At 40.4% G+C, this 14468-nt stretch overlaps 1 protein-coding gene across 1 annotated transcript in view; it reads left to right on the top strand.

Annotated features, from left to right (window-relative positions):
* Dytn (dystrotelin) overlaps positions 1–14468 on the top strand; it is a 50090-nt gene that overhangs the window by 3279 nt on the left and 32343 nt on the right. The window contains 4 exon segments of the mRNA XM_063236649.1: positions 4319–4393; positions 6279–6480; positions 7724–7809; positions 8323–8423. Coding sequence (XP_063092719.1) covers positions 4319–4393; positions 6279–6480; positions 7724–7809; positions 8323–8423 — 464 coding nt within the window.

Genomic DNA, 14468 nt, shown 5'->3' with positions numbered 1-14468 from the left:
TGGCTATTGGCAGGACCCTTCCCTTACCGTGAGCTACAGGGCTGTAAACTCATGAACTGGAAATTGTTATCTCTGGAGACACTGCAGGTGGCGTTGCTTGACATTTCTTACCAAAGTTTGTAATTGGTTTCCTCTCTGATCATCACTCTAACTAGTCCAAATCTTCATTATTTCTGAAGTTTTATGCCATATCACTACCTCCTATCACTAAGTGGATAAACAGATTCCCAAATTCCTAAAGAAAACAGAAACTCTCAGCAGGTACTCTGTACTACACACCATCTTCTCCTTCTCCTTCTCAGGGAATGAGGGGTAAGGTTCTTGCCAAAATTGGTTCCATCAGCTGTGTATCTTTCCTCATCCAGGGTCTCTCCTTTAGGGATCACATTTGTTAGCAATATTTTAGTTGCTTGTGATAGAAAATTAAAGAGGCATTAACTTTTATAACTAGTTATAAGAAAATCTCTTTAAAAACATGGTGAATTATAGCTAAAAACAGAATGTTCTATTCTGGAAATTTGTGAAGGGAGATTTTAACATTCTTAGCAACAAAAGTTATAGCTATGTGAGATATTGTATAAGAGAATTAGGTTAATTCAGGCTGTCCGCAGTGTGTGAGTATTTTAAAACAATGTGGTACACATGATAAACTGGGGGAAATAGCTTAACGGTAGTGTTGTGTTTTGCATAAAACCTGGGTTCAATGCTCAGCACTGGCAAAAGTTATATGTGATAAATACATATATATAATTTTTACATGTTACAGGAAATAAGATGGAATAATAAAGGAAGGGCTAACTGGTAAGATGAACTAGCTCATGCCAGGGTCAGACGTTGTCACCACACAATGGTTTCTCCATCTCCAAGGCTGCCTCTGAGCTCCTTGTGTTTATTCCTTTCTCAAAGCATGGTGGACCCAGTCCACAATTGCAAGTTTAAATTTAGCAGGAAAAAAAAGAATCTGCTTGTCACAACTTGAAGAAAGAGTCCTTGAGCCACATTTTCTTGGCATGTCCTGCTCCCAGGACAAAGCAGTCACTGATGGGCTAGACCTGGGCTATGTGCCCTCCATGGAGGAGGAAAGGCTGGAATTACATTGCCAGGTTCACGAGGTCAGAGCAGGGTAAAGTTATTCCAAGGAAAGGTGAATGCATGCCATGTGGGAGAGGGGAAATGTGCCATCAGAGAAGGACTTTGCTGTATCAAATACCACCTGGATCCCCCACTTCCTGAGTACACAATGTCTTCTCTCGTGGCTTCTTGTCTCTCACGCATACATCCATTCTAGAAGCTCTCTTCCCTTTGAAAATCAACTCTCATTTTATGTGGTATAGTGATAGCCCTCTCATTTTCCCATCAGATTAAAGGTCTTGAAAAAGTTATCTATTTTTAGATTTTCTTTTCACCTTTGTTATGGATTAGGTGTAAAATGCTTTCCAAAAGTCTCAAGTGCTTAGAGATGGGGCTTTTAAAAGGGGCTTGACTCAAAGAGCCACTGTACTTATGAGTGAATTAGTCCATTGATGAGTTTGTGTGCTGCTAGGAAGGGGAGCCTGGTCATAGGAGGTAATCAGTAAGGGCAGAACCTGGTAAGGAATATTCGTGTTCCTGGCTCCTCTTTTCTGTTTCCTGGCCACCATGGGTTGGGCAACTTTCCTTCACTATGCCCTTCCACCGCACCTTGGAGACAGCCAATTATGGACTGAGCCCTCTGAAACCCTGAGCTCCAATAAACCTCTCTCTCCTCTTTTAAATTGTGAATGTTGTGTATTTTGTCCTAGCAACGGAAAAGAAACTAATACAGTCTTACATTCATTGATTAATCTTCTGTAATGTATCAGTGTCTCCACTGAATCTGCTCCTGTAAAGACTTAATAATCAAATTAACCATTAAAAACAGAGGTGACTTTTTAGCCCTAGAAGACATTCAGGAATTGAAGCATTAGTTTATCTCTGCCTTCTGATACTCACCTCCACTGGCCTTCATCATTGCTTTCTCCTGTTTTGCTTTTCCCTTCTCATTGTTCCTCTTAGGTTTCTCTTCCTCCTCTGTTACTGAAATCATCATGTGCTCAGATTGCTGTTGCTTAGCCTAATTTTCTCTTCACTAAATGCACTCTACTTAGCCAGTGTAATGGATGGACATGGTGTTGCTCACATCTAACACAAACGACTCTTAAATCTCCAGCTCAACCCAACCAGCAACCCTGACTCCAGACACATAATACAAAGTCTAGGGCCAATTCAGCACCTGGAACAGCTCCCCTTCAAAGGGCTTCATTAATAGGAGCCGTCACTCTATAGCAGCTACATACACGTGGTTACAGGGCACTTGGAATACAGCTAGAATGAATTCAAATATGTTGCAAGTGTAAAAAGATATCATATTTCAAGAACTTAATATAAGACTTAATATAATAACTTTTATGTTGATTGCACATTAAATGATGTTTTTGACATCCATATTAAATGTAAGGGGTAAAAAAAAACAAGAATGCTCTATATCAGCCCTATGACACGTCACTAGTCTGGAGCAAAATAATAAAATACAGGGCGACAGAGCCTCCACTGCCTCCTGCACACTGCCTCCAACAAAGCAGGCCGTCAAGAGAGCCCTCCAGCAAATCAGCAGGGGTTGCTTGGCTTCGGAACAGAGTAATGGGTTGAAACGTACTTGCTGTTTCTACTTGGGAATTTTAATCTATACACACAAGCTAGAAATATTGGAAAGGAGGACATTCACAGATGTTATCAGGATTTGCTGATTATCTGGTTATTTATGTAAATTATCTCTAAGAATCATTTGCAAATTGGCTGGATCCAAGACGGGTGCTCCAGAATCAATAAACTCCCTCTGCACAGATAGTTTTCAAACCTTAGTTTCCGTAAGATTTACTTTATTACTGAAACAAATGTTGGTGGGTCCCCTCCCCCATCAGAGCATGGAGCTGAGGACCTGGTGCTGTATTGTCAGAATCTTCGTTTTGAAAGAATGCCCAAGCGGTACTAATGACCTGGCCCAGGAGCCATATTTTGAAGACCACTACTTTATACTAACAATAATCAGAACAGGCCATTCCATGTGCATAAAGTTAACTAAACAACTAGCGTTAAGGTCTTACAAAGCTTTACTGGTGACTCTAAAGAGGATATGAATGGGTGGGATGATCTGCTTTGTACCTTTCAGTTTTGCTAGATATGAAGACTGATCTTTCAGTCTTAGACAACAAATAATTCTGTTTTCAAACAGCCAAAAGACATGAGATTGTTACTTGTGTCTCAAATGAAATGGGAAATCAAATTTGGAAGACTGATGGAACAAATTTAAGTTGTAGGTCCTCAAGGAAAGTAACAGAAACAATTTAGGGTATTACTCATGTCCTTATTCCAGTCATGTAAATACCCTATAAGGAATGCATTATAAACCCTATTGATCTGGTGAAGAAACTGCAAATCAAAAACTAGATTACCCTAAAGGAGACAGGAAGGAATCAGTAGAACTAGACATGGTGGGCTCCTGAGCTCTGTTCTCTGACCACTGTGAAATGGTAAGTAACACACAATGCCTGGTGAGAGCTCGCAAATGCTCTCCACTGATGCAGTGATGCCCACTCAAAATAAGATGTGCTATTAGAGCCAGGGATATAGCCCAGCAGCATAGCACCTACCTGGCAAGCACAAGGTTGTGAGTTCGATTCCTGGTACAAAAGCAATAAGATATAATAATTGTTTTATTATAAAAATAATATATGCCCTTTAAAGACAATTTAGGTAATGATGACAAGTACAAAATATGTAAAAGCACCAATAATTTCAGTATTTGAGTTGCCTAACTGTTAACAATTAGGTGGATGTTATTAACAGTTAAAATCCATAAGAGTCAGAACTTTTATCTACTGTATTTCAAAGACTTAGAATCATATCAGGATCATGTGAGAAGACTTCATTAAGTCTTTGCATAGTTTTGGGGTCTTTTTCATATATGCCTAAATAGATGTATACACCTAAAACTGGAATACACCGACAAGATGGCTTTTACAGCCTACAGTTTTTTTTGTACAATTTGAAAAGATTGATGCAGGAAGACTCCGTACTTTTTGACAAAGTTTTCTATTTGGTAGATTCCAAAGGTACTCTTAGGGTCACTTCCAGTCCCAGGAGACCGTAAGTACATTATTATCCACAGCATATTTGTGGCTAGAAAAGAAAGTTCTCCATTTTAATTGGGGGCTAAATGATCTCAAAGATTCCCCTCTATGGTGTGGGGTTTACCTAATGAGACCATCTCTTACACATGTTATTTATAATTTCCTTACAGATACTCCTCATAGTAGTGAGAATTCCATTTGTAGAACAGCCTTCAAATTATGATCACTGCAAACGCTATGCCAGTGTGAGTACAAGCGCTCCTGAAACAGCTGAAGTACCTGAGCTTGGTGATGTATGGCGTTGAGATCATAAAGAAACCAGCCCTTCCCCTCCCGGGCAGGTATCTACACCGAGCCCCTTTGTCACCGAGGGGAAGAGGCATGTGCTTGGATGGTGTGCAGGTGTATTGTGTGGCTTTATGGCTGACAATGGGAAATGGTCGGGGATGAGGATTTCAGGTTTTTTGTTTTTCCTATTAGGCTTCTAGAAACACTGTTTATTTGGTTTTGGGGGTCTTATGGTTTTTTGGTTTTGTTTTTTGTTTTTCCTTTCAGAATATCAATATCAACATCAAGTAAGATTACTAAAAAGGCTAGCTAAGAATCTGTACTCGCAGATTTAAGTTAAAAAATTAAAAATTTAAATTTCAAATTGAATGTTCAAGGCGTACTTCTTGTCTATAACTGACCAAGCAAAGATAGGTGCAAATAAAATATATTTAGTCCATAAATTTTAAAATCATCTAGGGAATTTCCCTTCTGAATTATATTTATATCTGATTGAACACTATGGCTTTCTTATATTCTTTTCCAGGTTAAATTTAGCACCTAGGAAAATGCCCTTTAAAACTCCCCAAAATGAAATAAACTCAGGCACTCAGCATACCTAAAATTATTAATCACTCACGTTCATCATTTTTGCATTAAAAAAACATCACTCCATGTAGACGAGGCTCACGGTTGCCTAGGCGCAGTGCACGGCTGCGCCGCCCCTTCCTGCAGGTCTGCACACAGCACCCTCCCAGAGCAGCTGTCCAAACGCCCTGAGGCGCAGCTGCGTTTCCTCATTGATTCAGTCATTATTTTTAGTCTCTGTTAAATCACGAAGCTCATTGATTTGTTGAATCCTTTGGTTAGAAGCAGCCTATATGGATTCTACTTTTTAAGTTCTATGATATTGTCCTTGTAAATTTTTATTAAGTCATTTTTGTTCTGTGGGCATAAGAAAATAACATCCAAGCTTAATTGCTGGGAAGAGGAGCTGGGTGTGGCTCTTACAGTGGCTTTAAGGGCTGGATGATTGTGTTGTGAGCTTTTCAGCAGGAACAGCCAGAAAAGAAGTGTTTGCCCTCCTGGAGCTACTTGTGTTTTCTCTTTAGTTTTAGTTTGTAGTTTTGCTTCCATTTGGTTTAGTTTAGTTTCTAACCGGAAATTGCTTTATTAAGTGGAAATGCCTGGCTAGTCATTTCGTTGTACACTTCTTTAGAAGACGGAGTGTTTAATCTCTCTGTGTGTAATAAACTATTATTTTGTGAACCACTCCAGTTTTATTAACTGCCTTCTCTGGAGCATAATATTGATGGAACCAAGATTTTTAAAAATACTGTTTCTAAGGCAAGAGTGGTACCAAAATAGTCTGAGAATTTAGCTATTACTTCTCACAAAGATCACTGTGGACTTTAACTGCTGCAGTTAACTTCCTAACACGCTCTCCTCTTCCAGCTAGGTGCAGGCAGAAGAGGTGACCTGAGCACACAAGGTTGATTTGTTCAGTTCACTTAATGTGAAAGACAAAAGATTTTCTCTCAACTTACCGCCACGGTGTCTTAACTTGGTTAGAAAGTTTATACTTCAAGTTTCTCACTTCTCATCCCCTTTAACATCATTCTTCAAAAGGATTACGCTGGCAATAAAACTTTGATTACATTTTAGTATCTCAAAGCATAGTTCCCCAAAATAAAGTTGACCGTCAGAATAGTAGTGCCTAAACCACACGCAAGAACGATGTGTCCGCTAAGTGGTTGTGTTTAATTCCCTTTAAAGAACATAGCAAACATCCAGTGTTCTTGTTTACATATGGGAAGCCGTGTGCTTTATTCGAAGGCTCAATTCTCCACCTGCCTCCTACAGTGGACTTGGTCAGCAGCGCCTTGGTTCAGGAGGTCCTGCTGCACCCAGGCATCTGGAAAGCTGGCACGGGTTCCCTTTCTGTGCCACAGCTTTTGCGGGTCCTCCAAGAGCTGTTTTGGAGAGCCAGGGTGGGAACAGCGGAACAGGTGCACCCCAGAGCTTCAGAACTCACCGCCAGCCTCCTGATGGCCATGTTTGACAGGTGAGAAGGATGTGCCATGCGGAGACTGTCTGAGGGCTTCTCAGTGCCACTGATATAAATGACGCCCAGGAGCAAAAAGGAGGGACAAAACCTTATATTATACGAATCATTTCCCCTCCAGAGGAGTGTGCACACCTTTTGCAAGGACAATTCTACAGCTCCAGCTATTTAAAATTACACTTTGTTTCGACTCCCTAGTAGTATGTTTCTTTGTAACTCATTATCAATTACGGCTTTAGTTTGTGTTTAGCTAGAATCAGGTTGAACAGCCAGTGCACGGGTAACCAACCTAAAGAACTAGGTTAGACCCTGGCCAAGGGTTAACTACTACATGTGTCCCCAAGTGAGTGGCTTTGCCAATCAGCGTCCACACACGCATTTATGTAATCTTGGAAGCTATGGAATCTTGATTTGGTTGACTTCATTTTTTAGAGTGAATGTGTAAAAAATGTAATCAATATAAAGTACGTGGAAAGTAAAGAAAAAAAGAATAAATAAGAAATGTTACCTGTAAGCCTGCTTCCCAGAGGCAGGCACCATTTGAATCATGGCAAATTTCTTTTCTTTGTTTTCTAGTTTTTTTATTTACTTTTTAACTGTATGAATAACATAGAAACAGACTGGCAGGTGATTTCTTTCTTGATTTTTGCCTCTTTCCACATTAAGCTCTGGAGTATCATTCCAACCATTGTGCACGTTGAGAACAGCCCTCCTGCCTTTGATAAAATGTCCTGCAGATTTGCAAACTATGTAGCAAGTGGGCGAAGGAAGATGAGGTTCTGAGCTAGAGCCCACAAATAGCGAAGGATTTATTTATTTTATTATCATGTTTGCTCATTTGGGCCCTTATCTTTGTTGTTTGGTTTCAGGCAGCTGAGTCCTGGGACTGTCTGTCCCATGCGAGCAGGAAAAAGCCTGTAACCACAGCCCCAGAAATATTTGTTGAAAGAATGAATGAATAGTGAAAGATTTTAGTTCAGTGGTTCATTCTGTCAAATCTACTGATAGGAAAAGAGACCATGAAAAACCAGAACGATACCACTGTGTGAGAAGTGTCCACTGATAGTGACAGGGTTTTTTTTTTTGTGATACTGAGAATTGAACTCACGACCTCATGCTTGCCAGACAGGCACTTATGCCACTGAGCTAAATCCCCAGCCCTATAGTGACAGTTTTTATAAACAGTGTCTTGTAGAGTAACCGTGCACTTCCTCTCTTGTCTCTGTGATTTGTTCCCGTGCAGCACAGGGGTGGGTGTCCTCAAGCTTCTGCCCGTGGCTGCTGCCTTGATCGCGCTCTCGGGGGACAGCCCTCTGACAAAATACAGAGGTGAGCTAAAGGGGTTTGGGGTGTTGTGAAGTGTAGAGGACCCCCCACCCGCCCTCCCAAGGCATAAACTTCTCCGCCCACTCCTCCATCCTTGTCACATGACTCTCGTTCTTTATCACAGACTCAGCACAAGGGGCTTGTTTTATCTAAAAAAAATGGTTGATTAAGGTGTAGAGAATATGGAATTTGCTGCGATCTTGTACCCATTCCCTGGGTGCTCTTGACACTTGATTGGGGATTTTGCTAATTAAGCACTGCTAATTATTGTTCATTAAGAACTAGGATGATCCTCACATTGCTGTTCACCAACCTCGTGATCTTAAATTACGAGGAGGTTGAAATGTGAAAGGGTTCTTGTTAGTTGTCCAGGGGTATAGACTCGGAGAGCTCCACAAGAGTAAGCAACACTGTCTTCCCTTCTCTTCACACCCACCAGAACTTAATCCCCAGCATGCACCCCTCACAGATGTGAGCAGGCGATTTAAATATGTCTTTCCCTTCCTGTGTGCCCAGCTCTTTTCCAGCTTTATGCAGAAAGCAACAAAGAAGGTTATGAATCCAGGGCTTGCATCACTCGAACAGTTTTGAGAAATTTCCTAATGGATCTACAGCAGGTAAAGTCTTCATACTTAAAGAATCTAGTTTTTACAGTGTTGGTTCTATCCTTATGTAACTCTCCATGCAACTGTGTAGCCACAGCTGCTTTCCAAACACAAACTGCGTTTACTCTAGCACGATCTACTACAATTTCATCCTAACTGGTTTCTCCAGCTTAGTCTTCCAGCATCTGTCCCTTCCTCTGCACTGTCAGTGACCTCTTCAAACTGTAGATGTCACCCTGTGTTAGTGAGCTTTCCACTACTTAACAAAATAACTGAGGTAATTGGCTTTAAAAGGAAATCTTTTAGCCCACAGTTTTGGAAGTTTCTGTTCTTGTTCAGTTGGCCCCCTTGTTTTTAGACTATGGCAAGGCTGAAAATCAAGGTGGGAGCCCAGGGTAGAGGAAACTGGTGCCTACTTCATGGTGACCGAAGGTGAAGGAAAGGGAAGAGGCCAGGGCTCCACAGTTCCCTTCAGAGGCACCCCCCAAAAGACCTAAAACCTCCCCCAGTCTACCTACGCTCCCCTCACTTCCCAGTAACACCACGCTGGTCACTAAGCATGTCACACGTGGGCCTCTGAAGGACACTTAGGTCCAAGCCACAGCACACCCCGTCCCTAAAACTCTTCACTGGCTTTTCATGTCTGGAGGAGAAAGCCTAATCTCCTCAGCATCACCAGAAAAGCTTCTACGGTTTGGCCCAATCCTTCTTCCTTTACAAAGAGGTGATTTTATGATTCTCCTACAAACATAAAGGGAACATGTAAACAAAAAAACTCTTTTTTTGTTGTTCTTTAATTAAAAGCAAGCTCCTGGAAAACATCACAACTAGTTAAAATGGGGGGGGGGTAAAGAACAGACAAACCACAGGACTGAGAACCTTAAAATGAATTTTTAGATGAATGCAAAGCCTACTTTTAGGGAGAGGACAATATTGTCCCTCAACCAGAGCTCATCTTTCACCTCTACAGAGCTGTAAAATACCTAGTTAAGGACCATGAGGTACTAGTTGTGTAGGTTCAGGTAAGCAGCACTGGACAGATAACCAGGAGTCTCTTCGTTATTCCAAATGTTCAGTTTTTCCTTGTGTGCTGAGTTCCCTTTAGCCAAAGCCCTAATGTACCCAGAGTGCCCTGTTCTCCATCCCTGGCTTCGGCAGGCCCATCCTGCTGCACCATAACCGCCCATCCTTCCGACCAACAAACACTGCGCATCTTTCAGGGCCGTTCAAACATCAGTCACCTCCTCACTCAGAGCTCAGCTCCTCTGTATAACTCTACTGCAGAATCTGCCAGGCTCGCCTGGCTGCTTCCCCACCGGCGTGAAGGGCTCCATTTCCTGAGGCCGAGGATTGTGCCTCATTCGTGTTTATCTCCATTGCCTTTAAAAACCCTTCAAAAAGTGCTTAATGAACACGTAAAGATTTCCATCATTTCCTATGGTTTAGGAATGGATATATTTGATATTGTTTTTATGCTTATCAGGCAAGGGAATTTGATCCCCGTAAACATCCAATCAAGAGCCGCTGCGAATTCCAGGCTGCCTTGTGTAAGTGGTTATAGCCCCATTATCCCTTCAGCTTTTTTGAAAGACGTCTTTATTTTTCTTCCAGCCTCGATAAGATCCTCATAGTTCATTTTCTGTGCTGTGAAACCATGGAAACTCTTTGTCATTTTTCCCCTGGGCTTGAGCCAACCTTTCTCAAGAGGAAATAGTCAAGATAGGATTCCAGGAGGAAAAATATCTAATTTACCTTTGTTTTTATTATTTCATAAGATAAATATTTTATGTTGTGCTTATTGCAGTAGCTGATACTTAACTTATTCTGCAAATTCCTGACAAAATTTAAGATGTTCCTATTTCTTCTATTTTTAAGTGATAGCTAAGAATGGCATGTATTTGTCATGTAAAATTGACCATTTTACATATACATGCTTTGTGAAAGTTAAATCTAGCTAGGAGGCAAATTGATTATCTCACCTGGTTATTTTCTTTTTGTGATAACAATGCTGAATGCTCCCTACCATTTTTCAAAACTACAATATATCATCATTAACTCTAGTCCCTGTGCAGCACCCCAAAAATCTTGAAATTATTTCTTCTACCTAAAAATAATGATAAAACTTTCGAGCAACAGCTTCACCATTTCCCTTCCCCACAACTACGCCGGTCTCTGACAAGCACCATTTTGCACTCAACTCCTGTGAGGTCTACAATGTTTGTTGATTCCACACATGAGTGAAATCATACCGTGTTGGTCTTCTGAGCCTGCGTTATTTATTTAACACACTGTCCTCTGGGCTCGCCCATGTTGTCACAAGTGATAAGATTTCCTCTTGGTAAGCACTCTATGTGGTCATCTACCACACTTCCTCTAACAACCCACCCGTGGACAGACACAGGCTGCCTCTGTATGGTAGCTATTGCCAAGAACACTGCAATCCACACGGAGGTGTAGACATCTCTTCATCATGTTATTTTCTCTCCTGTGGATCTACACCAGACTGGGACCGCTGATTCATATGGTGGGTCTATTCTTGATATTTTGAGAAACATTCCAACAGTTTCCATAGTGGCTGTCCTGGTCACAATCTCATGAACAGAGGACAATTGTTGGATTGGCTGAACTGGGAATACCTATCCTGCCCATTCACGGAATGCAATTTTAAGCCAGTGTTCAAGGCTGAAAGTGTAGCCCAGTGGTAGAAATGTGTTTAGCACATTAGGCCCAGGGTTCCATTTCAGGGCCACAAAACAAGTAAGTAAGGGGGAAATAAGTCTGCTTTTTTTAGTTCATTCTTTTTCTGAATGGTCTGACTTCCAGACATTGCTGGAAGCCTGTTATGGCAGTTCTCCAATATTATTCTACTGCACTCGTCTCTTCCTTTAAGTCTGTTTGGATTAGCTTTGTGTATTTTGGTAGTCCGGAGCTAGGTACCTACATATTTACAATTGTACACTCTCCTACTGATTTGGTGCTTTTTGTAATGACCTTCCTTGTCTTTTACAGTTTTTCACTTACATTTTTTTAACCTAATATAAGCACAGTTACTCCTACCTTTTAGTTTCTATTTGCATGGAATTTTTTCTTAACTCTTCATTTTCAGACTGTGTGTCTTTACAGATACAGTGAATTGCTGGTGGGTAGCAGAGGATTGAGTCTGGTTTTACCATTCTGCCACTCTGTTTTTTAATTAAAGAAATTGATCTGTTTACATTCAAGGTGATTTCGGAGAGACATGGACTTACTACTGCCATTTTGTTAAATTTTTTTGAGACATTCTTTTTTTCCTTTTCTGTTCTCTTATCTTCTTCCTTTCTGGTTAAGTAATTTTGCTTAGTACTTCATTTCAGCTCCTTGTGTGTTTGTTTTCTTTTTAATTTTGAGAGTGTCTATTATATGCTTGTTCTTATGGTTAATTTTTTTTCTTACGGTTAATTTAAAGCTTACAAAAATATAGCCTGGTTCGATGGCACACACCTATAATCCCAGCACTGAGTAGGCTGAGGCAGGATTGCTGTAAGGCCAGGGCCAGCCTGGGCTACCAAGTGAGCTCAAGGCCAGCCTGAACCCTGTCTCAAAAAGACTAAAAATATTTTTAATATATACTTATCATAGGTTATTTTAAGATGGTAATCATTTAACATTGATTGAAAAAGTAAATCAAGTCTCCATATGTTAATTCCATGCCTTCCTCTTGTATTTTGAATTTTGAGATAAGTTTAAACCTTGTTATATTTTATATCCCTCAATAAATTATTATAGTATTTACTATTTTATCAGTCTTGCCTCTTAATCCTCCTACTAATGATATATGTGATATTTGTACCACCATTACAATATTTGAATATTCTGAGTTTCACTTTGTCCATATTTTACCAGTCAACTTTACTTTCACATGTTTTCATTTTACTCACTAATATCTCTTTCGGTCTAAAAATTCCCTTTATCATTTCATATAAGTTTAGTGCTAGTGAATTCCCTTGCTTTTGTTTTTGGAAATTTTTATCTCCTCTTCATTTCTGAGGGACAGTATCCTTGGTTGGTACTTTTTAAGAAACTTTCCTTTCAGTACTTTAAATTCACTATCCCATCCTCTTCTGGCTGTAAGGATCCTGCTGAGAAACCTGCCACTAGGCACATTAGAATTCTCTTGTATGTTATTTCCTTCTTGTCTTTGGCTGCTTTCAGGACACACTCTTTGACTTTGCTTTTGGTAGTGTAATTAAAAAAACAGCTGCCCCTTAAGAGCCACACAGAATTGCTGTGCCTGCCACTGCAGATACCAAAATCCATCGGTGCTCAAGTCCTTGTTTAAATAGCAAGGGATTTTCATATAACCTACACACTTCCTTCCATATATTTAAAATATCTCTAGATTACTTATTATACCTACTAGATTGTAAATGCCATGTAAATAATTATCATTTTTATGTTGTATTACTTGATGGAAAATTACAAGAAAAGTTTCTTGCATGTTCAGCAGAAGTGAAATATTTTTTTCAAATCCTTTGATCTATGGTTGGCTGAATCTGAATGTGGACCTGGCAGAGACCAAATGTATGTCATGGAGTAATCTTATTTGGACTGAAACTGGATAAAGACCTTTTATTGCCTTATTTTGGGTATCAAATCTTTCTCTAGATTTAGAAAAATTTTCTTTAAGTAATATTTCTATCCTTCAGTCTCATTCTATTCCTTCTTGAAACTCTTCCCCTGGTTCTTTTAGCCCTTGAGAAAACACTTGTATGCATAGATAGTGATTCCAATTGACGATTCTGCAGGAGCAATTGTGAAAATCATATCCTGACATCTTGCTCCACTCTCTTCCTCTTTTCTTGAGGATGCTCATGTTATGTAAATAACGTGATGACTTATAATTTTTGCAATGGTGAAATATCAGGTATAGATACCTTTAAGCAGTTCTTGTGAGTGCTACGGTGTATGTCTCAGAAACCCATCATAGCAGGTGTTCTTCCCCGACTATCTCAGAACTCTGGCAGGTGGAGAGCAGGCAGTGCAGGGAATCTGTTCACCCATCAATGCAACTCGACCAGTGGAACTAGGATGATGGGCTCAGGGCCATTTTCCTCTCCCTCGAGGATTCCTTATGCTGCTCACCAGACTATTACCAGTGTCTCCAGACTAGCACCAGTCTAATAGGCCCCCAAGGTCTGCCCTTGCTCCAAATTTAACTAAAGTCATTAAGCTGCTACAGTGAAAGCTCCTGTAGCATGTCCCTACCATCCTACACACACAGCTATGCAGCTAGGATGCTCCTGAGAAAGCTATTAGCAAGATGGAGATTTGCATAGCAAATTGTCACCCCATTAACTTCCAATATAGACACAGAGGTGAATTCTGTTTAAAAACAAAATTCCAGACTATACTATGTGATTCACACCCTACCCTAAGAATCCTAATTACCCTTTCAAGTGCCATTCTGTCTGCATTGGCATGCCATCTAGTCCCATTTAATTCTTCCTTGTAACACTGCAAGAAATTAGTCAAGAGGGCATTTAATCTGTGAAATCTTTATGCACACACTTAAAAGCAAAAATGTACATTCAAACCCACTACAGAGTAAATTTTCTTTTCATGAGTACAGGAATCCCAGAACTGGCAAGCTGACCTCATATTTTTCACCTCCTTTATTTTACAAATGAAGTAAAACTCCTTCCCCAGAGTTCAAGGACAAGAGAGAAGCGTGAATGTTGAATCATCAACACAGTCTCAATAAGTGGTCCCGTTAGTTCATCAGCACTGGGGAGCCAAAAGATGAATAATGGGTTATTTTTTCAGACAAGGCTCAACAGCATAGGGTGTGGTCACAGACATTTGACTGCTGCCAGGGTCCTTATCAATTTAAAGTACAAACCAAACCGTCTTGTCACGATTACGCACTTGTTTGTTGACTTCTGCCTGGCTAATGTCAGCCAAGAGGGTCTAAGTACCCCTCTCCTGATTAAAGAGTGTTTATTAGGGTTGATGAACACGGCAGGGGAGACTCTGGGATGACTCCTGGACTAGTGGGCAGTGCCCGCTGACGTGTATGCT

The sequence above is a fragment of the Cavia porcellus genome, unplaced genomic scaffold, assembly GCF_034190915.1.
Source record: "Cavia porcellus strain 051 isolate PalLab524CR breed Dunkin Hartley unplaced genomic scaffold, mCavPor4.1 scaffold_26, whole genome shotgun sequence".
In the NCBI taxonomy this organism is placed as follows: Eukaryota; Metazoa; Chordata; class Mammalia; order Rodentia; family Caviidae; genus Cavia; species Cavia porcellus.
This window is presented reverse-complemented; position numbering and strand designations above follow the sequence as displayed.